Source organism: Phocoena sinus, chromosome X (genome assembly GCF_008692025.1).
Source record: "Phocoena sinus isolate mPhoSin1 chromosome X, mPhoSin1.pri, whole genome shotgun sequence".
Lineage (NCBI taxonomy): Eukaryota > Metazoa > Chordata > Mammalia > Artiodactyla > Phocoenidae > Phocoena > Phocoena sinus.
The window spans coordinates 100,836,289-100,862,832 of NC_045784.1; the positions used below are offsets into that span (position 1 = coordinate 100,836,289).

The window sequence follows — 26,544 nt, forward strand, 5'->3', positions numbered from 1 at the left end:
TTTATTTACATTACAAAATTATTACAGCTAAAAAAAAATTATTACAGCTAACTTAATTTGGAAGGTAACGAAGGGTTGATGAACTGGAAGCATGAAAACTGCCCAGGGAAGAGATGTCCCTGTGTGGAATGTGGAGCCCTATCTCTGGAACTGTCCTTAATGTCTGGTTTTAGAAATGTACCATATATCTTCCTCAGATCACCTTCCCAGTAACCGGATCACCATCAACATACTTTGGAGAAATCTCCATAAAAAATATAGCTAACGATGTAACAGCTAAGGAGAGGATGCTTACAAGCATTTTCAAGACGGAAAATTTCCGCTCCAAGCTTCATATGGGTAGCAAACAGCTTTGGTTGTCCATCACTCAGCAGATATTTGTTGAGCACTGACTTATGAGCAAGGCTTTGGACTTGGTGATATAGAAGCTATAAAATAATTAGATATGGCTGATCCCTGACCTTACGTCTACCTAGAGAGATAATACACCTGCTCGAAGTGGAGAAAAGCAAGACAGTGCCATTTGAATAATACAGACAGTATGTTCCATGCAGAGTTGAAGGTGAGAGATGCCTTTGAGCTGAGGTAGAACAGAGGACAGTTAGGATTAGAGAGAGGTTTGAAGCGTGAAGACACCCTGAAGGCATTTTAGCAGAGGGAGGATAACGGGGACAAAAGTTAAGAGGTGGGAAAGTATAAGGTATGTTTGGGGGCACAGTGAATGGATCATCTTGGCTAAGCCGTTGGGCTCACATAGAGAAGAGTAGTAGTTGAGGTCAGGTTTTGGGAAACTTTGAATGTCTGGACTTCATTGATTAGAACGTTGAATTGCTGTCAGAGGTTTTTGAGCAGGATAATGACAAGATGAAAGCAAGGAAGAGGAAAGGTTAATTTGGCGGTTATGTGGGAAATGTATTAGAGGTAGATGGATAGGGGCTGGAGGCAGAGTCTGGAGGGCGGGCTGCCCTAAGAGTCCAGATGTGAAGCAGCCAGGTCTAAACCCAGGTAGTGACAGGTTCAGGAAACACTGTGAAGAAAAGAGGAAGACTTGCTGGCTGGGGGAGAAGAGTCAAAGGTAGTGCTGAGATTTCAGGTTTGGATATTATAGAAAAATGATGGATGGATGATTTTGCAGGGAAGATGATGAAACCAGTTTTTGACGGGTGTTGAATTTGGAGTAGAAGGTTATTGAAATGGAGATAACATCAGGCCGTTAGAAATTCAGAACTGAACCTAAAGAGAGAGATCAGGGTTGGAGAGCCACATCTGGAAGTCGTAGCTGTGTGAGAACCAAAGCACACTGATGATGGGAGATAATACAGCAAGCGAAGACCAGAGAACCAAGGACTGAAGCACATTGATGTTTACAATTAAGGAATGTGAAGACCAAGGGAAGAAGGAAACAACAGAAGTGGAGAGATTTAAGGGGTTGCAACCCCACAGAAATAAATTTTTTTTAACATTGTATTAAGAAACATAAGAAGCAGCCAGGTTAAAGTGGCAGAGACATGTTTTATACTTTATGAGTTGTTTTTTAAAATATTTTCATTGAATTTTTAAATTTTATTTATTTATTTATTTTTGGCTGCTTTGGGTCTTCATTGCTGCGTGTGGGGTTTCTCTAGTTGCGGCAAGTGGGGGCTGCTCTTCCTTGGAGCGTGCAGGCTTCTCATTGCAGCGGCTTCTCTTGTTGCAGAGCACGGGCTCTAGGCGTGCGAGCTTCAGTAGTCGTGGCTCGCGGGCTCTAGAGCGCAGGCTCAGTAGTTGTGGCGCACGGGCTTAGTTGCTTGGCGTTATGTGGGATCTTCCCGGACCAGGGCTCGAACCCGTGTCCCCTGCATTGGCAGGCGGATTCTTAACCACTGCGCCACCAGGGAAGTCCTGTGTTTTAAAAAATACAAGCAATCTCGACGTAGCTCTAGTTCGTTTAGCTAAAATGATATATGCCTAGAAGCTTTACCTACTACTTCTATATGGGTCTCTCTCCTCATCAATAAAATAAAGGTGATAATACTATTCCTGGTCACCTCACAACAAATGTGAAGGCTCTTTATAAGTCATTAGGTGCTACATAAATGTCAGACTTTATCACTGACCAACTTGATAGTAAGGTTTCCTTTTACCTCCAGAACCTAGAAGAGTAGATACTTAGAACATCCTTGCGGAATTAATTAATCATAACAGAGAATCGAGATACTTGAATTTTAATCCCAGTTCATTGCTTGACTGTGAAGCCTTGGGTAAGTTAATTCACTTTTTGGGTTTTTAGTTAGACTTCAGTGATTTTCATCTAAGACCCCCAGTTTGTGCGGGCTAGCAGCAGAAAGAGTCACGGGAGTTTGTGGGAGATAAATGTTTTAACACAACTGAAGTTACATCCTTTTTTCCAAACAGCAGCTTCAACTTAGTCATAAAAATGGCCTTGCGCCTGACCCTTTTTTATACTCTCAAGGAGAGCGGTCATATTTCTTAGTAGTCAAGATCTGTAATCAGTTTTTTATGTAAACACATTTGTTGGAACTCTTGTGTTCTACAGTAATAATTTATACATGCTTTTCATTTGAGGTATACAGATAGAATCATGTTCTCCGTAGTGCCATTTTATGTTTCATTTTATGTAATAGGGCTTCTTCCTCGTGCTCTAGCCGATGGAAAATAACTGCCACCGATTTACAAGTTTTATTGAAATGAAAAATACAAATTGTTGTTCATTTAGTGCCTTATTTAAATAGGTTAGTTAAACCAATAATAATTTAATTGGTTTTGAAAACTGCATTTCTGACTTCGGATTTGCAATCGTTTTTAAAGATATCATTAGCATACAGTAAAATTCACACATCTTAAGTGGACAGCTTGATGAATTTCCACAGTTGTACACACCCATATAAATTACCACCAGAAACAAGAAAGAGGACGTGTCCATTCCCCCAGAAAGTTCCATTGTGCCCATTTCCAGTTAGTCTCCCCACCCCCACTCTCTGATTTCTATCATTATAGATTAGTTTTGCGATATTTTGGTGTCATAAAATGGAATCATTCAGTATGTACCCTTCTGTATCTGCCTGCTTCTGCTTAACGTAATGTTTTTGAGATACACCCATATTGCTGAGTATATCAGAAGTTCTTTTTCATTGCTAAATATTCCATTATATCAATGTAAGATTTTTAAATCCATTCTCCTGCTGATGGATTTTAGATTGTTTCCAGTTTGGGATTGTTATGAATATAAGGCTGCTTTAAGCATTCTTATCTATGACCTTTTGTGGACATAATGCTTTCATTTTTCTTAGGTAAATACCTAGGAGTGAAACTGCTGGATCCTGGGGAAGTTATATATTTAACTTCATAAAAAATCGCCAGTTTTTCAAAGTGGTTGGACCATTTTATATTCCTACCAGCAATGAATGAGAGTTTCAGCTGCTTCACTTCCTCACCAGCATTTGATGTTGCTAATCTTTTTTTATATTTTTACCATTCTGTTAGACATGAATTGGTACCTCGCTGTGTTTTTCACTCGTATTTCCCTAATGACTAATGGTGTTGAGCTGTTTTTATGTGCTCCTTTGTCTTTCACATATCTTCTTTTGTGGAATGTTTGTTCAAGTCTTTTGCCCATTTTTAGAAATTGCATTATTTTTCTTGTTGACTTAGGGGAGTTCTTTCTATATTCTGGATATAAGTCCATTGTCAAATATATTCGCTGCAGATTTATTTACCAGTCTTTGTTTATTTATTTTCTTAATTGAGTCTTTTATTGAGCAGAAAGTTTTGGTTTTGATGAAGTTCAATTTACCGTTTTTTTGATCGTTTGTTTTTGTGTTGTGTGTTTGGTCTGAGAAATCTTTGCTTACCTCAAGACTGAAGATACTGCCTTATATTTTCTTCTATAAACTTTGTTTCTGAGTTTTATGTTTAGGCTGATAGTCTATCTAGAATTCATTTTTGAGCATGGAATGAGATAGAGGTCAAGGTTCATTTTTTTTCTTTTTTTCTTAAATTAATTAATTTATTTTTGGCTGTGTTGGGTCTTTGTTGCTGCGTGCGGGCTTTCTCTAGGTTGCAGCGAGCGGGGCCTACTCTTCGTTGGAGTGTGCAGGCTTCTCACTGCGGTGGCTTCTCTTGTTGCGGAGCATGGGCTCTAGGCACGTGGGCTTCAGTAGTTGTGGCACACGGGCTCAGTAGTTGTGGCACGCGGGCTCTAGAGCGCAGCCTCGGTAGTGGTGGCACACGGGCTTCGTTGCCCCGCGGCATGTGGGATCTTCCCGGACCAGGGATCGAACCCGTGTCCCCTGCGTTGGCTGGCGGATTCTTAACCACTGAGCCACCAGGGAAGTCCCAAGGTTCATTTTTTTCTAAACAGTTATTTTACACGGTCCACACCATTTGGGGAAAAATAAAACTTTTACCCCCACTGAATTGCTTTGGCGCCTTAGTCAAATTTCAGTTCTTTATCTGTCTGTGGTCTATTTCTAGACTCTGTTTTGTCCCACTGATCTATTTGTCCATCTTGATAACCAATATCACACTGTCTTGATTACTATAACTTTATAAGTCTTGGAATCGGGTAGTGTTAGCCCTCCAACTGTATTCTTTTTCAAAGTCATTTTGGCTCTTCTGTATCCTTTGAATTTCCATGCAGAATTTCGAATCATTTTTTCTATTTCCTCAAAATAGCCTGCTGGAAGCTTTGTAGAGATTTTGTGACATTTATATATCACTATATGGAGAATGGAGAGCTTAACAATACTGAGTCTTTCAGTCAGGTCTTATTTAGGTTGTCTTTACTTTCTCCCAGCAATATTTTGCGACTTTTCAGGGTCGAAGTCTTTTCCTGGGTATATATTGTTAGATAACGGATGTTCTGATGCTACTGGAAATAGTATTGCTTGATTTTTTAATCTTAGTTTTCAATTTGTTGTTGCTAGTATATAGAAATACAGTGATTTTGTGTGTTGATCTTATAATCTGTAACCTTGCTAAATCTGCTTATTAGTTTTAGTAGTTTGTATATTCCTTAGGGTTTTCTACATACACAATCATGTCATCTGCACAGAAAGACAGTTTTACATTTGCAAATCTCTGTGCGCGCTCTCTCTCTCTCTCTCTCTCTCTCTCTCTCTCTCTCTCTCTTTCTCTCTGTCTCTGTCTCTGTCTCGCCTTATTACACTGGCTAGGACCTTCAGCATAATGTTGAATAGAAGTGGTAAGAGCTGACATTCCTGACTTGTTCCCAAATTTAGGAGAAGAGTGTTCAGCCTATAGGTTTTTGGGTTTTAGTAGATGCTCTTTATCAGATTGAGAAAGGTCTCTTCTATTCCCTGTTTCCTGGGGATTCTTTTCTAACATCATGAAGGGGTGTTGGTTTTTTCAAATGCTTTTTCTGCATCTATTGCTTGAGATCACATTTTTCTCTTTTGTTCCGTTTACATGGTTCATTCTGTTTACACTGGATTTATTCCTAATTGTAAACCAACTTTACATCCCTGGGGCAAACGTTACTAGTTTGTAATAGATTTTTAACTCCCCCAAAGTTCCTCCTTCCCACTGTTGATAGAAATTTTAATTTGGCTATTAAATGTTAATATATAGATTATTTTTTCAAGTAGCAGCATTTAATGAACATCTACTATGTACTGCCGCCATACCAGTGACTGAAGAAACCAATATAATACATTGTCCCTACTCTTGAAGAGTCACAGCCTATTTGGAAAGTCAGGTACATAGATAACAGACAAGTATAGTGCTAAATGTCCACCCAATGAGTTATCAGAGTAAGAGAAAAAGGTGTCTTGTGTCTTGTTACTCTTTGTTAATCAGGAGAAGAATCCTGGCAGAGGTGATACCTAAGCTTTCTTAAAGGGTTAACTAAGTGAAAGGGATAAAAGGACAAGAGGGTACAGAATGGACAAAGGCACAAAGTTAAGGCAACACCATGGTGCTTCAGAGGAACTACCAGTAGCTCATCGTTGTTTAAGCATCAAGTACCAGGCTGAGCGTGTTGCATGATGATATTATAAAAGTATCAGCCAGATCACTGCAAGGCTTGTGTGCCAAATGAAAGAGCTTGTCCTTAGTTCTGCGAATGATGGGAGCCGTCATGAGATATTAAGAAGGGAAGAAGGATGTGGTCTGGTTTGCATTTTAATCAGAACCCTATGGCAGATTTGTGGAGGACAGATTTGAAAGTGCCAAGGCTGGAAGATCAGTTAGAAAACAATAATGAGGTCTTGAACCTTAGCAATGAGAGCAGAAATGGAGAAGAAGGGTCAGATTTGAGAAATACTTAGGAAGTAAAACTGGCAGAACTTGGTGATGGACTGATTAGAGGATAAGTAAAGAAAGAGAGTGTATTAGTTTCCTAGGGTTGCCATCCAGAAACTGGATGGTTTAAAACAACAGAATTTTACTGTCTCACAGTTCTAGAGGCCAGAAGTCTGAAATCAAGGTGTCAGCAGGGCCATGTTCCCTCTGAGACTCTGGGTAGAAGCCTTCCTTGCCTCTTCCTAGCTTCTGGCGGTAGCTGTCGATCTTTGGCGTTCCCTGGCTCGTGGCTCCGTTACTCCAGTCTCTGCCTCTGTAGTCACATGGTGTTCTCCCTGCATATCTCTGTCATATTGGAGTAAGGGCTCACCCTACTCCAGTATGACTTCACCTCCACTAATCATATCTGCAATGACCCTATTTCCAAATAAGGTCACATTCTGAGGTACTGGGAGTTAGGGCTTCAACTTATCTTTTTGAGGGGCACAGTTCAACCCATAACAAAGGGTAAAGTCAAAACTGCCCTTAGTTTTCTAGCTAAGAGTTTATAGGGTGTGACCCCTGGCTAGGTAGGAAACACAAGTTGAAAGAGCTAGTTTAGGAAGAAGAGGAATTCAAAATTGTCTAGAGGACATACAGGAAGAGCCGTTTTAGCAGTCAGTTTTATAGGTCTGAAGTTCATCTCTTTAAGATAGAAACAAACTGTTGAGACTTACGGATAGCATGAGTAATTGGCTTCATCTTTTTATTGTTGAGAACATGACATGATGGTTGTTTTATAGCGGCTGTTATTATAGCAAGGTCAGAGATCTCTATCTTGAGGTGGTATTATACTGTCATTCCCACTCATTTTAGAACCAACAGTGAGGAAGGAAGCACTGTTGACCAAAATCACATCATTTTAATAAACACCTTTGTCACTGATGCAACAGCTTGAAAATTGCCAAATTATCTTAAGACTCTACTAATTGTGTTTAAATATAATTTCAATATATAGGAAAAATAATGGACATTTATAGACTTAGTGGACATTTATAGACTGTGAGACATTTAAACATCCTCAGTTTGGAACAATGTATCCCCTTTTAAAAATACTTCTTCTCAATGCGTTACCATTTGTAAGTACAGTTAACATCTTCATTATGTGATAAAGTAAATAGTAGTTTACTATTGTCAATATTAATTTCATACTTTTAAGAATGGTTTCAATTTCAAATACTTCAAGTATGTGATTTAGAAAAATATAGTCACACAACTATACTCCTTCTGTGCATTTCATTAAGTTTAGTACATTCTGTTCTCTACTAACGTGAAATGGTCCAAAATATATTTGCCCAGAGCTCTAAAACTATCTCAGATTCCTGACTGCATTTTTCTCTCAATGCAGGAAGTTTTGCTGGAGCTGCTAGAACAATGTGTGGATGGCTTATGGAAAGCAGAACGTTATGAAGTAATTTCTGAAATTTCCAAGTTGATCATTCCAATTTATGAGAAACGTCGAGAATTCGAGGTAGGTAATTTAAACATTTGCATCATTGGCCTGTATGTTTTATTTTGGTCTTAAGTTACTATCCTTAAAAAATGCTAGGAGGCCCTAAAATTACAATCCTACCTCATATTCACATAAATTTTCCAAATGAAATTAAGGACCAGACACTTGATATAAATTGAAATTTACATTATACCAGTGGTTCGCAAAACGTTTTTATCTAGCAATCTCTCCTCCTCCACTCGTGGCAGAAAACAATCAATGTCGTCTTCACTAAACCTTCACTAAAAAAAGCTGTTGGATTTCCATGTAGCCCAGGAAGAGTGATAGGCATGATTCTATTCTTTGCAATTTGACGGTGAGACTAAAGGTGCTGGCAGATGACAGTAGGGGAGATAATAGTAATAGTAATAACCCTATTGTGAGGAGTTTTTCCAATTTAGTCTGCCAGATAAAGCTGTTGATAAAGGGTAGTTAATAAAGAATAGTAGTATAATGAGCAGCTGTTGCCACCAGCACTGAACAGGAATTTTTTTTTTTTTTTTTTTTTTTTTTTTTTTTTTTTTTTTTTGCGGTACATGGGCCTCTCACTCTTGTGGCCTCTCCCGTTGCAGAGCGCAGGCTCAGCGGCCATGGCTCACGGGCCCAGCTGCTCCGTGGCATGTGGGATCTTCCCGGACCGGGGCACGAACCCGCGTCCCCTGCATCGGCAGGCGGACTCTCAACCACTGCGCCACCAGGGAAGCCCAGAAATTTTTTATATTCAAGTCTCTAAGTCCACATCATAATTTTATACCCTTACTGTGCTGGGAAGGGATGATTTAGGATTCAAGCCATTTTTTTTTTAAAGCAAAGCAGTTTATCCTTAAATATAGCAAGTAGTCTTTCATTGTTGAAGAAGTTTCCAGGAGTGAAAACATACATTTAATATCATCTGTGTAGTGTTCTAATCTCTGTTCCAAACTGGCTCCGATCAAACTCACCTTTTCTTCCTAGGTTCTGGGTCTTTCTCTCTTTGCCGTGCTTTTGGTGTGTATGGGGGCATGCCTGAAAAATCATAGCGGAGTTCAAGTGATTATATTAAAAAGCAAGAGTTAAATAATTAAATCTAAGTCGTACAGATGACAAAGAATAGCCTATGAGACAAGACAAGAATTGGCATTGAGCTTTCTTTCAAAGCATTACATCCTAAGAACCTTTGTAAACGTTTCAAAATACCCACTCTCTTACTCTTAGGTTGAAGATCAGGTTATTAGAAACCCAGGGAACATTTTGCTACTCAATTGACTAATAGGGAAAAAAGAAAGATAGATCTTCCCTACACGTTAAAGGAAGCAACATGTTCTATAGGGGAACTACTCCTATTCCCTTGTAGGGGTACAAGGGTCTGTATAGATCCCTTAGTGTTCTGCATGAGATGAAGTAATTTTTCAGCGTATCTTTATGGGATGGGCTGAAAAGGGTCAGAGGTGGCAGCCATAAAGGTAAGGAAAACTTCCCTCAAATTGAGCTCAACTGCAGAAAATAATATAGGAAGAATGTTAGACAAAGAATGTCTGCTTCTGTGCTCCCCTTTTTTTACTGAAGTGAAATTCACTAACATACAATTGACCATATTCTAGTGTGCGATTCAGTGGCATTTAGTGCGCTCTTAACGTTACGCTCTCACCACCTCTCTAGTTTCAAAACATTTTTATCACCGCAGAAAAAGACTCCATATCCTTTAGTAATCACTCTCCACCCTGTGCCCCACCCTCTGGAAACCACTAACCTGCCTTCTGTCTATGGATTTGCCTATTCTGAATGCGTCATAAAAAAAAATTAATACAACATGTGACCTTTTGTTTCTGGCTTCTTTCACTTAGCATAATATTTAGAGATTCATCCAGGTTGTAGCATGTTTCAGAACTTCATTCCTTTTTATGGCTGAATGATATTTCATGGTATGGATATACCACAATTTGTTTATCCATTTGGGTTGTTTCCACATTTTGGCTATTATGAATAGTGCTGTTGTAAACAGTTATGTATAAGTTTCTGTATGGGTATGTTTTCTTTTTTTATATCTAAATTTATTTATTTAATTTATTTATTTTTTGGCTGCGTTGGGTCTTTGTTGCTGCACGCGGGCTTTCTCTAGTTGCGGCGAGCGGGGGCTACTCTTTGTTGCGGTGCGCGGGCTACTCACTGCGGTGGCTTCTCTTGTTGTGGAACGTGGGCTCCATGCCTGCGGGCTTCAGTAATTGTGGCTCGCGGGCTCTAGAGCACAGGCTCAGTAGTTGTGACGCAGGGGCTTAGTTGCTCCGCGGCGTGTGGGATCTTCCCGGACCAGGGCACGAACCTGTGTCCTCTGCATTGGCAGGTGGATCCTTAACCACTACGCCACCAGGGAAGCCCTGGGTGTGTTTTCATTTATCTTGGATATATACCTAAGAGGGGAATTGCTGGGTCATAGGGTAACTCCGTTTATAACTTTTGAGTAACCAGAAGTTATTGAGTAACTTCTGTTTTCCCTTTTACACTCCCACCAGCAGGGTACACATTCCACATCCTGATCAACACTTATTTTTGGTTTCTTATTACAGCCATCCTAGTGGCTGTGAAGTGGGGTCACATCGTGGTTTTGATTTGTATTTCCTAATGACCAGTGATTTTGAACATCTTTTCATGTCCTTGTTGGCCGTTTATATATATTCTTTGGAGAAATGTCTATTCAAGTCCTTTGCTCACTTTTAAATTAGGTTTTTGTCTTTTTGTTGTTGAATTGTGGGAGTTCTTTATATTTTCCGGATATGAAAACTTATCTGTGGTTTACAAATATTTTCTCCTGTTCTGTAGGTTGTCTTTTCACATTCTTGATAATGTTCTTAGCACAGCGTGCTCCCTTTTTCTGGATGTGTAGAAGAATATATTCTTTGAAAATGTCCGTGAACTTGTATAAAAGGAGTCCACACTCAGGCTTATACTATTATTTTTCTGTCTGCATTTTATTTTCTTCTCCAAAATTGTTCGCATGGATTGTTTATTCTCATCTCTCCACCTAAGAGCTCAAGCAAAGCATTTTGCTTATCTTTCAGTTAAAATAATTCAGACATAAGAAAAAAGTAGTCAGTAACACAGTATTTTTAAATTATACACTACCATTGAGATATGAATGAAATGAAACATGCTACTTAGAAATACAGTGTTATTTGACCATTTTAGGCTCTACCCTATGACCTAAAGTTGTTAAGGAGTTTTGTCTAATAATGACCATTCCGTTTTGCAAAGGAATTAGTGTTGCTTTTTTTTTTTCCTGTGCATTTATCTTAGACATTTACTAACTAACCAAAAGACAAAGCTGTTCCGTTTATTCTCATTTTTCAGAAACTTACTCAAGTTTATAGAACTCTTCATGGAGCTTACACAAAAATTTTGGAGGTTATGCACACAAAGAAAAGACTTTTAGGCACTTTCTTCAGAGTTGCCTTTTATGGCCAAGTAAGTATACTTTAGTTCATAAAGTTGTTTTCCTTTTTAAACATTCACCTTTGAATGATTACTGTAGCAGCAGTTATTGGTTCTAGGATTCTGTCTAGATAGAGCACCTGTCACAACAGCAGGAAGCCTCGTTTGTAAGTGTAAAGTTCACTTTGGTTCCCATATCTAAATCCACTAGGTCAGAGAACAACATATAAAATTTGAATGTTTCCTCCAGTTTCATTTTTTGTTAAGTTTCTTAAATGTATACTTAATATCTAGCACTGAAAGATTTGCAATAAAAATCAGGTAAGTATGCAGGCGATGAAAAAATCGAGTGTGGAACTCTTCAGGCCAATAATATGCTCACATGACTGTGAGTTTGAAAATTCTCATTTATTTCAGTTAAAATATATGCATGTGACTTTTAGTACTATTATGTAAAATCTATTTCAAATACATTATTGCTAATTATTTAGTAGATTTTCTCTAAGTGCTTTGTTTGCTCATATTATTTATAAATTGTCATATGTTTAACTTTATAATAGTCTTTTTTTGAAGAAGAGGATGGGAAGGAGTACATCTATAAAGAGCCAAAGCTCACCGGCCTCTCGGAGATTTCCCTGAGACTTGTTAAACTTTATGGTGAAAAATTTGGTACAGAGAATGTCAAAATAATTCAGGATTCAGACAAGGTAACATATTTATTGGTTCCAGGTGTGGTACGTTGCTTCTGACTTTTTCCCTTTTTAGCTAGTGGAGGAGAGGCATGGGAAATAGAGCCTTTCCAGATCGTGAAAGAAAGGACAGGGGCTTTGGAATCAGAAAGAAGGATTCAAATCTCCATTCTCTGCCACTTGCTAGCTGTGTGACCATGGGGAAGTTACTTAACCTCTCTGTGCCTCATTGTTCTCATCAGTAAAATGAAGTTAATAATAGTGCCTTCCTCATGGAGTTGTTGTACGGATTAAATGAGTTAATATATGGAAAGTGCTTAGAGTTCCTGGTATGTAAAAAAGCATTCACTAATAATAATAGAAGCTGGCACGCTCAATAAAGGTTAGCTATTATTGTGAATGCTGTTGGGCATCATGATTGTCAATTTCATACTTTATGATTAAAATCATCTTAGGACACACATTTTACTCTAAGATATCCTTAGTTCACTAGTTACATTCGCAGCGATGTAGGTTTAGGAGAGATGCCTTGGGCCTTGATCTAAAGATTATCCATCCCACTAGCCCTGCCAAGGCAAGGATGAGAAAGGTTCCAGCAAGAGAGGCTCTTTCCTAGAAATGCATAGTTCCCTATAGACAGAATCGCGCGAAGCCACAATAGGAATGCCTGACTGTCCTTAGTTACCGTGGGTATGTACAGGATGAGAGCTGACTTTTCAGGTAGGAAGGACCTATACAGTGCAGGATCTGTAGACCCCAGAAATATTTACTGCGTGACTATGATGTGCATGGTGCTATGCAAAGCACTCAATAGCTAACAGGCAGCATTGCCGGAGTGAAAAGCCCGTGGCGCTAGTAAAGACACTTCATTTTCTACTATGAAAATGATCTCTTCACTTTGTAAACTTACCTATATCTCATGGAGATGATTTTATCTTCCACGTATGCCTTCGACGTTTAAAAATAGACGTGCTGATAGGTTCGAAATTCATGAATATTTGGCAGAACCTCTCTACTTCTGATCCGTTTCACTATTTTGTGTTGTTTTATTGAATTAAGGCAACAGAAAATTTCATCTCCTTATAGCCAGAAAGTTTTAGGCTTGCTGCCATACTACTGATACTATAAATGGAAAGTTAATAGAAAGCCAGACTTGCAGAATAACATGCGGTTTCCTACTTTCTTCTGCCTCCGAAAACCTGGCCAACAAGCACTAATGACAAACCACCATCAGGCAGCTGGACTCCTGACATTTTTATGCACAATATTTTAGTCATTCTTCACAGGCAACAGATATAATAAGCAGTTGCTACTTTTAAAATCCTTATTTTTTTCTTAATGTGTGAAATTGAAAATTAAAAACACTCTTTTACTTGCCAAAGAACAAAATTTGCTTAAGGGCACAAACAATGTGAAAAACAGTTGGGCGGTATTTTCGAGTATTTTAAATGTATCTTTCCTTGGACCCAATAATTTCACATTTCGCATTTTATCTTGTAGATAGATATACACACATAAAGAGGTATGTTTAAAGGTGTTTATTGCTGCAGAGTTTATATAACAAAAACCTGGAAACAATCTAATATCTACATGGTTAAGGAAGTGGTACTACCCCCATATAATGGACATAGTATCCTAAGCATTAAAAAACTGATGAGTATTGATATACCTATCAAGATATATTATTGAGAGGAAAAAAGGTGAGGCACAGAACATTATGGATAGGATGATTACATTTGTGAAAATTGATATTCACATATACGCACCTGTTTATGCTTAGGAAATTTCTGGAATGATACATACAAAATTGTTAGCCACGGTTATCCCTGAGGAGAGAGACTAGAGTCTTATGTGGGAAGAAAGACTTTTTTTTTTACTTTTCATATATACCCTCATGTACTGTTTGAATGTTTACCATATACATAGTTTATTTTATAAGGTCAAAATCAGTCTTGACCTCTTTTTTATTTTCCTTCTATGTCTTGTCTTAGCCAGATACTTAACCTCTCCTGAGCTTCTCTGGAGAAATCTAGCTTTTGAATGGGAAAGAAAAGAAAGGATTTCTAGATTTAGGCTTTTAGATTTTTATGTAATAACAAGTAGAATGGGTTTGGAGAAGTTTTAAAAGTTGCTAAGAAACTTTCCCTTGTCTATGGTCCTGTATATGTGGAGAGAAAAGAAAAGGATGTAGGGACTGTTTCTTGGGAGGTTTTTGTTGTTTTTTTGGTTTGTTTCCATTTTTCCTAAGCTAAACACAAAAAGGCCTGACTATGATAGATTGCAAGGATATTGACAGCGCCACCAACACCCAAGGCACAAGTCAAATTTAGTTGGGAGAACCCTGAAAGAAGAGGGCCCTGGGAATCATCTGGAGTTAATGGAGACACTGCAGCATAGCTTCTTAACATGGAATTTAGACTCTTTATGAAATGGTTTGTAACTATTATAATTTTATATCTCTGAAATAGAACCATTCTCCTTTCCTGTGGTCCCCTTCCTCCATAGAATGGGCTTAGTGCGATCAAGAGTACCCACTCTTACAATGTCAAACACTGCTTGTGGATGTACGAATTGTCATCTTTTCTGTAGGGTAGTTGGGTAGTATGTATCAAAATTCCCCAAACAATGTAAATCTTTTTTTTTTTTTTTTTTTTTCTGCTGTACGCGGCCCTCTCACTGTTGTGGCCTCTCCCGTGGCGGAGCACAGGCTCCGGACGCACAGGCCCAGCGGCCATGGCTCACGGGCCCAGCCGCTCCGCGGCATGTGGGATCTTCCCGGACTGGGGCACGAACCCGTGTCCCCTGCATCGGCAGGCGGACTCTCAACCACTGCGCCACCAGGGAAGCCCCCATGTAAATCTTTTAACTAAGCAACTTCTCGTCTAAAAATGTTTCCTAAGGAATAAATCAGAAGAAAATATACACAGTTTTAAATACAAGGATGTTCATTGGAGCATTATTTATAATAGCAAAATGTTGGAAAACAACCTGAGTCTGTTCATGAGGGACTGATCTAATAAATCATGTTTATCCGTATCCATCCATTAAAAGTCATGTCAATGACTATAATATAGAACTGTGATAACTGTCTTTTTTATTGTGGTAAAATACACATACCATTTATATGTTAACCATTTTTAAGTGTACAATTCAGTGGTGCTTCCAACACCATGTTGGGTAGAAGTGGTGAAATGGGCATCCTTGCCTTGTTCCTCATCTTAGAGGAAAAGCTTTCAGCCTTTCACCATTGAATGTGATGTTTGCTCTAGGTTTTTCACGGTGGCCCTTGATCAGATTGTAGACATTTCCTTCTATTCCTACTTTATTGAGTGTTTTTATTATGAAAGGGTGTTGAATTTTGTCAAATGCTTTTTCTGCGTCGATTGAGATGATCATGTGGGTTTTTTTTCCCCCTTCATTCTGTTAATGCAGTGTATCAATATTACATTGATCAATTTTCATATGTTGAACCATCCTTGCATTCCAGGAATAAATCCCACTTGGTCATCGTGTACAGTCCTTTTAACATGCTGCTAAATTCAGTTTGCTAGTATCCTTTTGAGAGCTTTTGCATCCGTGTTCATAAGGGATATCGGTCTGTAGTCTTCTCGTGCTGTCTTTGTCTGGCTTTGGTAATCGGAGTATTGCTGACCTCATAGAATAAGTTAGGGAGTGTTTCTTTCTCTTCACTGTTTCGGAAAATTTTGAGAACACTTGGTGTTAGTCCTCCTTTAAATATTTGAGAGACTTCACCAGTGAAGATACCAAGTCCAGAGCTTCTCTCTGTCAGGAGATTTTTTATTACTGATTGAGTTTCCTTACTAAAGATCTGTTCAGATTTCCCTATTTCTTCATGGTTTAGTCTTGGTAGGCTTTGTGTTTCTAGGAATTTGTTCATTTCACATTTCATCTAGGTTTTCTAATTTGTTGGCATATACTCGCTCATAGTACTCTCTTATAATCCTTTTTATTTCTGTAGGATTGGTAGTAATGTCCTCATTTTCATTTCTGATTTTAGTAATTTGAGTGTTCTCTCTTTTTTTCTGTTCTATTTAGTTAAAGGGTTGTCAATCTTGTTGATCTTTTCAAAGAGCCAACTTTTGGTTTCATCGATTTTCTGTGTTATTTTTCTATTCTCTATTTCATTTATCTGTGCTCTAGTCTTTATTATTTCCTTCCTTCTGCTAGCTTTGAGTTTAGTTGTTCTTCCCTTTCTAGCTCCTTAAGTTGTAAAGTTAGGTTGTTGATTTGAGAGCTTTCCTGTTTTTTTTTTGTTTTTTTTTGGTGGTACGCGGGCCTCTCACTGCTGTGGCCTCTCCCGTTGCGGAGCACAGGCTCCGGACGCGCAGGCTCAGCGGCCATGGCTCAGCGGCCATGGCTCATGGGCCCAGCCGCTCCGCAGCATGTGGGATCTTCCCGGACCAGGGCACGAACCCGCGTCCCCTGCATCGGCAGGCGGACTCTCAACCACTGCGCCACCAGGGAAGCCCTCCTGTTTTTTAATGTTAAATGTTAGAGCTATAAATTCCCCCTCCCGCCCCGTAGCACTGCTTTTGCTGTGTCCCATAAGTTTTGGTATGTTGTGATTTCCTTTTCATTAATACCTAAGTATTTTCTAATTTCCCTTGTGATTTCTTCTTTGATCCATTGATTTCTTCAAAGAATATGTTGTTTAATTTCCACCGATTTGTGAAGTTTCCAATTTTCCTTCTGCTGCTGAGTTCTAACTTCATCCCATTGTGTTCAGAGAAGATACTTTGTATGATATCTGTCTTTATAAACCTATCGAGACTTATTTGTGGCTTAACATATAGTCTATCCTGGAAAGTGTCCCATGTGCACTTGAGAAGAATGTGTATTCTGTTGTTGGGTAGAGTTTTCTATATATATGTCTGTTAGGTCTAGGTAGATCATTGTGTTATTCAAGTCATCTATTTCCTTACTTACCTCCTGCATGGGTGTTCTATCCAGTATTAAGAGTGAGCTATTAAAGTCTCCAACTATGATTGTAGAACTATTTATTATTTCTCCCTTCAGTTCTATCGATTTTTGCGTCATATATTTTGATGATCTGTTATTAGGTGTGTAGATGTTTATAATTGTTTTATCTTCTTGCTGTATTGAACCTTTTATCAGTGTATAACGTCCTCCTTTGTCTCTTGTAACCTTTTAAAATTTAAAGTCTGTTTTTTCCAATGTTAGTATCTTTACCCCTGCTCTCTTTTGATTACTATTTGGATGGGATATCTTTTTCCATTCTTCCACATTCAGCCTTTGTGTGTCTTTGGAGCTAAAGTGAGTCTCTTATAGACAGCGTATCGTTGGATCATGTTTGGTTTTTGTTATTCCATTCTCCCAATGTCTGTCTTTTGTTTACAGAAGTTAACCCATTTATATTTAAATTAATTACTAATTATTAAGGAGGGACTTTACTGCTGTCATTCTGCTATGTTTTCTATGTGTCTCATAGCTTCTTTGTCTCTCATTTCCTGCATTACTATCTTCTTTTGTGTTCAGTTGATTTTTTTGGCAGTGGTTTTTGTTTTAGTTTTTAAATCACATCCTCTCTCTCTCTTTAAATTTTATTTATTTTTGGCTGCGTTGGGTCTTCGTTGCTGTACACGGGCTTTTCTCTAGTTGCGGTGCGCGGGCTTTTCCTTGCAGTGGCTTCTCTTGTTGCGGAGCATGGGCTCTAGGCACACGGGCTTCAGTAGTTGCAGCACACGGGCTCAGTATTTGTGGCATGTGGGCTGTAGGGCACACAGGCTTCAGTAGTTGTGGCACGCGGGCCGTGGAGTGCAGGCTCAGTAGTTGTGGTGCACAGGCTTAGTTGCTCCACAGCATGTGGGATCTTCTCGGACCAGGGCTCGAAGCCGTGTCCCCTGCATTGGCAGGTGGATTCTTAACCACCGCGCAACCAGGGAAGTCGTCCCTCTCCCTCACTTTTAAGGACAGTTTTGCCAGATATAGGATTCTTGGTTGATAGATTTTTTTTTTTCCTTTGGCACTTTGAATATATCAGTCCACTGCCTTCTGGCCTCCAAAGTTTCTGATGAGAAATCTGATAATCTTATTGAGGATCCCTTGTGTGTGACAAGTCGTTCATCTCTTGCTTCTTTCAAAATTCTCTTTGTCTTTGGCTTTTGACATTCTGATTTTAATATGTCTCAGTGTGGGTCTCTTTGAGTTACCCTTCTTGGAGTTTGTTGAGCTTCCTGTCTTTCATCAGATTTGGGAAGTTTTCACCCATTATTTCTTCAGATATTCTCTCTGTCCTTTTCTCTGTCTTTTCTCCTTCAAGGACTCCCACAATGGGTATGTTCGTCTGCTGGATGATGTTCCACGGGTTCCTTAAGGCTCTGTCGCTCTTCTTCAGTTTTTTTTTCCCTTTGTGTTACTCTGATTGATAATTTCCATTGTCCTATCTTCAAGTTTACTGACTATTACTTCTGCCTGCTGAAATTTGCCTTTGAATCCCTCTGGTGAATTTTCATTTCAGTTACGTTTTTCAGCTCTGAAAAACATTTTTGGTTTCTTTTTAGATTTTCTCCCTCTTTATTGATATTGACATTTTGTTCATACATCATTTTCTTGACTTTTTCCATAACTTCCTTTAGTTCTTTTAGCATGAAGACGGTTGTTTTAAAGTCTTTTTCTAGGAGATCTGCTGCCAGGTCTTTTTCAGGGACAGTTTCTATTGGTTTATTTTTCTCGTTTGAATGGGCCATACTTTCCTGTTTCTTTGTATGCCTTGTGATTCTTTTTTTGTTGAAAACTGGACATTTGAATTTAATAACGTGATCACTCTGGAAATCAGATTCTCTCTCTGTCCCAGAGTTTGCTGGTTTTTGGTTTTGTTTTTAATCGTTGTAAGCTGTCTCTGTGCCAGGGATAAGCCTGAGGTGTAAACCTGGGGACTTCTCAGGTCTTTCCTTAGCCTGTGCCTTCCCCTGAGCATGTGCAGTGACTTTCTAGTTTCCTTCATATATGCAGTTGCTTTTGAACGCCCTAGTCTCCAGTGTCTGGCTCCCAAGAGGGGAAAGAGAGGAAAATGAAGGGAGGAGGGGGAGAAAAGGTACCGGTCCTTTAAATACCCTGGAAGTCACTTCAGCCAGAGGGGGAGGGCCTTGCAACAATGGGAAGAGGTGCTACAGTAATGGCCTACAGCCTCTTTGACTGCCCCCCCCCCCCCCCCCCCCCCCCCCCCGTGATCAGAAGCAGCAATCAGCAGTCAGCAGTCGTAGCACAGATCCCCAATATTTGGAAGACAGGGTCCTTCTTGTTCATCCTGACTCCCGCAAGCTGTTCCAAGAACATGTGCACCGCTGCCTGCCATGGTACTTGAGGGGTGAGGTGCAGATAGCGGCCATTGTGCCAAGAGCTAAAATAGACCAAAATCAAAATTAAGGTAATTTCCTGTCCAGGTCCTCCCCTGGAAGTTGCAAGTCTTCAGTAGACTCCAGAGTTCCAAAATACTTACATCAGATAGATTCTGCCAGTGTAACTGTTGTCCCTGTAGGAAGATAGATTTCTGGTGCTCTGCCATCTTCTCCGAATCCTCTCTATAATATATATTTTATAGAGGTGGAATTCAGATGTGCAGTTAAGCCACTTTAATATATTTTTAGGAAATCAGATTATGAAACAACGTTCAGCATGATCTCAGGTTCGTAAATAGGAAAGAGATTGGAAGGAAATATATGAAAATGTGAATAATGGTCATTGCTGAGTGGTAGCATTACAGTTTCTGTCTTCTGCCTGCGTTTCTGTAATCTCCAAATAGGTTTCTGTAACTTCTTAACAATCAGAAGGAAACGATCCTTGCAAAAAGAGCGAAGACCTCTTCCAGGTGTGTATTCAACTCACAGTGTATTCAGCGACAGTGGTCCTCCGTTGATTTCAGAGGAGTTAGTAGCTTACCTGTACCCCCTTTTCCTATATATTGAATAAAAAACAAAACTTTCTCACCTTACAGGTAAATGTCAAAGAGCTTGATCCCAAATATGCTCATATCCAAGTCACTTATGTGAAGCCCTACTTTGATGACAAAGAACTCACAGAAAGAAAAACTGAGTTTGAAAGAAACCATAATATCAGCAGATTTGTTTTTGAGGCTCCTTATACATTATCAGGCAAAAAGCAAGGCTGTATAGAAGAACAGTGCAAACGCCGTACGATCCTGACTAGTAAGTGGGACTTGGCGTAACTTCTTTGTTTGACATGGTCGTTGTTTGGTGCACACAAGCAGCAGCTGGTCAGCAGGAAAATGTAACTGAAATTTTAGTCATTCGTTGTTCTGCTGTTCAGTCACTAGCTTGCACAAACATGGCTACGTTATAAACCGTTGGTTTCCCGTATGTAATTCATGACTGCTCTGAGTTGTCTCATAAAGAGAATTTCTCCCTCAATCCTGAAGTAATAAGGCGCCTATCTGCTCCCTAAGGTATTTTCCAGACAAAGCATGGGGAGAATTAAGCACAATAGACTTTTTTCTTTAATATGCCTGTTTGATTTACTATCTTAAAAACTCATTTGTTCAACCTTAACATTTAATAGCTTCGAACTCGTTTCCGTATGTGAAGAAGAGGATCCCTATAAACTATGAACAGCAGATTAATTTAAAGCCAATTGATGTTGCTACTGATGAAATAAAAGATAAAACTGCAGAGCTGCAGAAGCTTTGCTCTTCTGCTGACGTGGACATGATTCAGCTCCAACTTAAATTGCAGGGCTGTGTTTCAGTGCAGGTATGTTGGTTGCTAAACGCGTATTAAATGTTTCTTGACGTTCCTCTTGCTTTCATAAGGGCAAAGAGCAAGCATTCATTGTAATTGTCTGTTATACTCTGACTGAGTGCAAAAACCTGTACATTTTTGATTAAGTTAATAAAGAAATTATGTTCAATTTCCATAAATTTTGTGTTATGTCAGAGGACTTGAACATAAATCCCTCTGACTATAGCCAAGCCCTATATTTACATATCAGAAATCATTAACTAACCTATTAGAATATTACCTTTGCAGATGATTTGCTTTAGTTAATCTTTTTCAAATAAATTTATAGTAAGAATAGTAAATGTGTTTCTCAGGTGTGGATTTTTAACATGCTGGTTTTCTTTAAAAAGAGAATTGTAAAAATTACGTTTTGGTTGTATTCCAACAACTCTCTCATTTTTCTCCTTTTGTAATTTAGGTAAATGCAGGTCCGTTAGCATATGCAAGGGCTTTCTTAAATGACAGTCAAGCTAGCAAGTATCCACCTAAGAAAGTAAATGAGTTGAAAGACATGTTTAGGTAAGTGCTTTGTAGTTTTCAGATTATTCCTCTATTCTTTTACTCCATTTTCTTCTTAAAAGAAACCAAAATATTCACCAAATAATGTCCCTCCAAAAAAGGACATTCTCTGTTCTCTTCCACAACATTTAAGTGACCTTCTGATGGTACCTTAAGTAGTAAGGAAATGTGTGTGATTTCTTTCTTGCTGCAGAACTTTAACAATGTCCTAGTGACCCAAGACATTAAATACGACAATTTACTGTATTGCTTTGGATACTGTGACACAAACACAAGCCTACATTCATTATGTGATGTCCTCCTTTGCCCGACTGACCTTACGTTACAGCTTTTCAGACCATTTAGGGTAGGAAGGGCTGGATAAGCTTGCTTCTATCCACGTCCTTAGTTCCACTTGGATTCTTCCAGTCTAGGGCATGTGATGTCTTGTCTGGACTGAGCATCCCTCTAAGCTAGGGCATGTCTGAATGCTCTTGCATTGGAAAAAAAAATCTGTTTCATATATGAAAAGAGTTTACATTCAGAATAAGAGAGACAGCTGAGTAAAACAGGCTAAGGAGAAAGATGATAGCTTATCCACTCATTTGCTTCAGACTTATAACATTCACTTTTCCCGTCTCTGTGTTATCAGCTGTTTCAGGTTACAGAGTAACCAGTAGTCATTCATTCAATAATTATTAATGCCTGGCATGTATGAAAAGATTCTACTAGTTGCTATGGCAGGGATACAAAACAAGTGGGCAGTGAGGTACTTTGTCCCCTGAGACCTACCATTTAATTATGGACATTAAACATAAACACATGAAATGATGGAAAAATGCTTTTATGATAACTCGTCAACTCTCTGTCCCAACTCTTACCAGCCCAGGGCAGATACTTCATGCCTATAGCACCCAGCACTGTACTGGGTGCATAGCTAGTACCAAAAAAAATATTTTTGAATGGATGACATTATCTACAGATGTAAACTAATGTTAGCACAACTTGAGCTGATATCATATCAAGTAAATGACCGAGCAAGTAGGCTTCCCAGAGGGTATATGTTTTGAGCTGGATTTTGAAGGAGGTAAGAAAGCAGAAGAGAAAGATGGAAAAGAAAGAAAACGATATTTCAGACTTAGGAGATGGCATTAGCAAAAGCACAGTGAAAATACAGGATTCTAATCTTCCTTGTAGGCAAGCCGTGGTTAAAGTAAATATTAAATTGTCGGTGAGACTTTCCAGGAATAAACAACAAAAACTTTATCTTTGATCTTCACCCACAGGAAGTTCATCCAAGCATGCAGCATTGCGCTGGAACTAAACGAGCGGCTGATTAAAGAGGATCAGATTGAGTACCATGAAGGGCTGAAGTCAAATTTCAGAGACATGGTAAAAGAATTGTCTGACATTATTCACGAGCAGGCAAGTATTAGGGTGGTTGAAAACGAAAACGTGATCCGGGGTCCGTAAAGAGTTACTTAACAAATCTATTAGTTTGAAAGGTGTTACCTTGAAATTAGTATGTTATTTTAGAATTTGCTTATATCTTCTTTAATCATTTAAATGATGTAATACAAATGAAATTGGAAGCAATTACTGACAGTTGCTTTAGCAGGTGCTTCAGATAATAAATCATTTGGTTCTTTGTGCCACAGAGCCATTAGAAGCGAGTAGCTGAGCGAGTCTGAGTTGATCCACTATGAACATGGATAAGAATCTCTCAAGAAGGGTCCTAGAGAAGTGAAATGATTGGCTCAGTAGCCAAATCCCTAAATGAATATTCCTGTCTTAGCTGTAAGAAACTAGATGCAGGTGGCCCTCCCTGTCTGCAGGTTACACATTCACGGATTCAACCAACTGCAGATCGAAAATATTTGAAAAAAAAATTCCAGAAAGTTCCAAAAAGCAGAACTTGAATTTGCTGCACATAGGCAACTATTTACGTAGCATTTACATTGTATTAGGCATTATAAACAATCTAAAGATGATTTAAGGTATCGGGGAGGGTGTGCATAGGTTATATGCAAATACTATGTCGTTTTATGTAAGGGGCTTGAGCATCCTCAGATTTTAATATCTGTGCAGGGGGCAGTGGTCCTGGCACTAATCCTCCAAGGATACCAAGGGACAACTATACCATCATTTAGGTGAGATCCTGAGTGAGTTCCAAAATTCGGGAATCGTCTTCTTAATACCCATACAGCCAGTTCTGTTTTCATAAAACCTAGCATTTTAATTTATGGCTGAGTGTTAATGACAATTACAGCTAACTTAGTAGAACACAATCTGAAAAATACAGAGGCAAAGATCTGCTCACCACTTACAGCCAAATTATGTCATGATTAAGTAGTTATGACTTTCATATCCCCACTTACCTAAAACCAGAGTACTCCTGAATTGTCCTGGTAAGTGTCATTCCTATATTAGGGTCCTGAAATCTGTGTTTACAACCACTCTAGACGTGGACCGTCACTCAGGCATTTTAATATCTTCAACACAGTTGTAAAAGTCACAGCATGATGGTCTGGTCCCTCAGTGCGTGAGCCTGTTAAGCTTATCATAAAGTCTCCTTAATTTCCTTACTAAGGAAAACAGCCAATGAGATAAGTATTTGCTTCAGAAACTCTTCAAACTCTCAATTTTTTTAAGAAACTAAGGCTCCTTAAAAGAAACAAGGGTAACGACAACCCTTTAGAGAACCCATTCTTGACACTGGTCCCAGAAAGGAGAACCTCATCTGTCCTGGTATCTGCATTTCATTGATTGCTCGGCACTCCGCTGTGTGAGACCATCACTCAAAGGGTGTTCTTACAAATAGACTTACAAATAGTGGTTAGTTCCCAAAGAGCTGCAGTGTAATGATGGGTGAAAGAAGAGATGTTTCGAGGAAAACAAAAGCTAGTTGACTCCAGGCTCTACCTCTCTGAATTTAGCATGTATGCTTTCTCTTAGAAAGGACTAGGGGAAATTTAGTTACCATTAGCCCAAGGTCGCACTGAGTGACCAGGAGTCTAATTTTCTAACCATGGTCATCTTCTCAGTATGGAGAAGCCAGTCAGCCAGACGTTCTTCGTCCCATCTGTTCAATGAGACGAGTCACCCCAGTCTCCTACTCTCCCGTTCTCATGGCTGGGAATTTTGTTGGCCTGAGGAGTCTGGAATCAGTGATCTGTTTCTTCTTTTCGCCATCTTTACTTCTGTTTGCCCGCCTAGGAGTGAGTGCAAACTGTTCCAAGGCATACCTTTGCGGCTCAGTCTTCAGAGGCCCATCTTGGCCTCCTTCCCAAAGCAGCCAGGTGATCAGGGCTAGGAAGGTAGGGAATCATTCCACTTCCTTTATTGTCTGTATCTCAAGCTCAGCCCCTGAGTACAGTGGGTACTTCACCATCACTGTTCTGGGGTATGCTTGAATCAAATAAGACCACATAATTTATTCCTAGGATCTGTCCAGTTTATGGGGTTTTGTTCTCCATAGTCCATAGGAAAAAACAGCCAAAACCCCTCCTTCACAAAAGATATAAAACACTTACATCATTTTAAGCCAATGTGTATTATATTACAGTTATGTAATTTGCATGCAACCGTATGACCTAGCATTGAGCTCTGATTTGTTCAACTTGAAAGCAAATCGTTCAATTCACTGCTATTACTGTGATCAAGATATTTAGAGTAGTAGTTTTATAAAGTTATTTTTTCCCGTGTTTAAAAAAAAAAAAGTTCAACTGAGTAAATTGTAAAGATCTTGGCTTTATTCGGTGATTCATGAGTCGGGCAGCATCCCGTCCGGCAGACAGAAAGGAGCTCCGAAGAGTTTGACAAAATGGAAGACCTTTACAGGTAGAACGAGGCAGGACAAGGAAGTTACTCTAGAAAAGAGCTGATTCTTTCAGGCAAGGTCACCTTCCCACGGGGCACAGCAAGGGTCTGTCAGGTGGAGTACCTCACCAGTGCCGACCAGGTAATTCCAGACTGAAAGTAATACACATACTTTCTTGACTGCTTAAGATTACCTGCCTAGAAAAGGCTGAAACTGCAATTAGGTTAGGTATTAAGTCTCAGGTGACGTGGGCTTAGCGCAAGTGACTCCATTTTGGGCCTCTCATCTCTTTTTTAACACCGTCAAGTGTGGATTTTACAAATCTGCTGTCTTACTTCCCACCTGTCTCTCTCATTTAATTTCCATGAACCATGGCTATTTTGTTTAGTTCTAGGGACCAGTATTTTAGACCTTTGATATTATATATTGATAGCTAACCAAGAAAAATCGTAGTTTCTGTTGGTTTATATTTACGCACGCCTCATATTCAGGTGTGCCTTACTTTGGGCAAATGTTGACTTCATAGTGAATTTTTTTTGTAAGTCAATATTTCCTATTAGATTCTCATCTAAAAGAGAGCCTTTTTTTAGTCATACACTTTGAGACATATTATTTCCCAAAGGAAAACATAATACAAAATAAGATAAAATACAGCTGTGCGTTGCAATGTGAATTATCTATGAGCTCCATAAGCGATTACTTGACAAAAAGATACGGCCTGGATATCCTTGGCCCTTTTCAATGGAATCTGTTACACTATACTAAAATATAGAGTCCTTTTAAAAACTTCTTCAAGCTTTTGACTTTTTAAAAGGGATGTATATCACCTTAAAACTATTAATTGCAGGTCTTAATTAGATAGAGTTGGTGGTGGCCATTGTAGTGTCTGTTTGGTCTGTTTTGTTCATGATGAATGCTCTATTTTCTCGTCACCTCTGACAGTTGTGGATAATCAATCATCTCTTAAACCTCTCCTGTGCTTTCAGATTAGTGTCATGAGTTACGATTTTTATAAGAGGAAATTTCTCTATTACGGACTTTATATATAAGACATGATTTGTAGCAACACAAATGATGTGACGCATTACTGCCACCGTAAACTAATTTGCAGGCTTAATACTGAAGTTTCAGAGCTAACTTGAGAACCCAGTATTGAAAGCTTGAGACCTAAATCGGGACAGTATAGTAAAGAGGTTGGATGTGATGTGTACGCTATTCTTTTCTTCTGTCTAATCCACGCATGAGATCTCTGTTGCTTTTGAGCACACAACACAGTTAATTTGGGGGACTTGCCTGGCGGTCCAGGGGTTAAGACTTCACCTTCCAACGCAGGGGGTGCGGGTTTGATCCCTGGTCGGGGAGCGAAGATCCCACATGCCTCACGGCCAAGAAAACAAAACATAAAACAGAAGCAACACTGTAACAAATTCAATGAAGACTTTAAAAATGGTCCACGTCAAAAAAAAAATCTTTAAAAAAAGTGGATCATTTTTAAAACATCTTTAAAACATTTAAAACATGTTTATGGGATATAAAATTTATACTTATGAAGTTTATTTCCAAGAA

The 26,544-nt window shown here is 39.0% G+C and overlaps 1 protein-coding gene across 3 annotated transcripts in view; it reads left to right on the top strand.

Annotated features, from left to right (window-relative positions):
- The window catches only part of DOCK11 (dedicator of cytokinesis 11), a 189,349-nt gene that overhangs the window by 161,765 nt on the left and 1,040 nt on the right, over window positions 1-26,544 (top strand). For all 3 annotated transcript variants that reach the window (XM_032618688.1, XM_032618686.1, XM_032618687.1), the window contains 7 exons: window positions 7,649-7,771; window positions 11,117-11,230; window positions 11,758-11,904; window positions 19,862-20,072; window positions 20,443-20,633; window positions 21,079-21,179; window positions 22,445-22,583. In XM_032618688.1, the coding sequence (XP_032474579.1) occupies window positions 7,649-7,771; window positions 11,117-11,230; window positions 11,758-11,904; window positions 19,862-20,072; window positions 20,443-20,633; window positions 21,079-21,179; window positions 22,445-22,583 (1,026 nt within the window). The remainder of the gene's footprint in view (window positions 1-7,648; window positions 7,772-11,116; window positions 11,231-11,757; window positions 11,905-19,861; window positions 20,073-20,442; window positions 20,634-21,078; window positions 21,180-22,444; window positions 22,584-26,544) is intronic.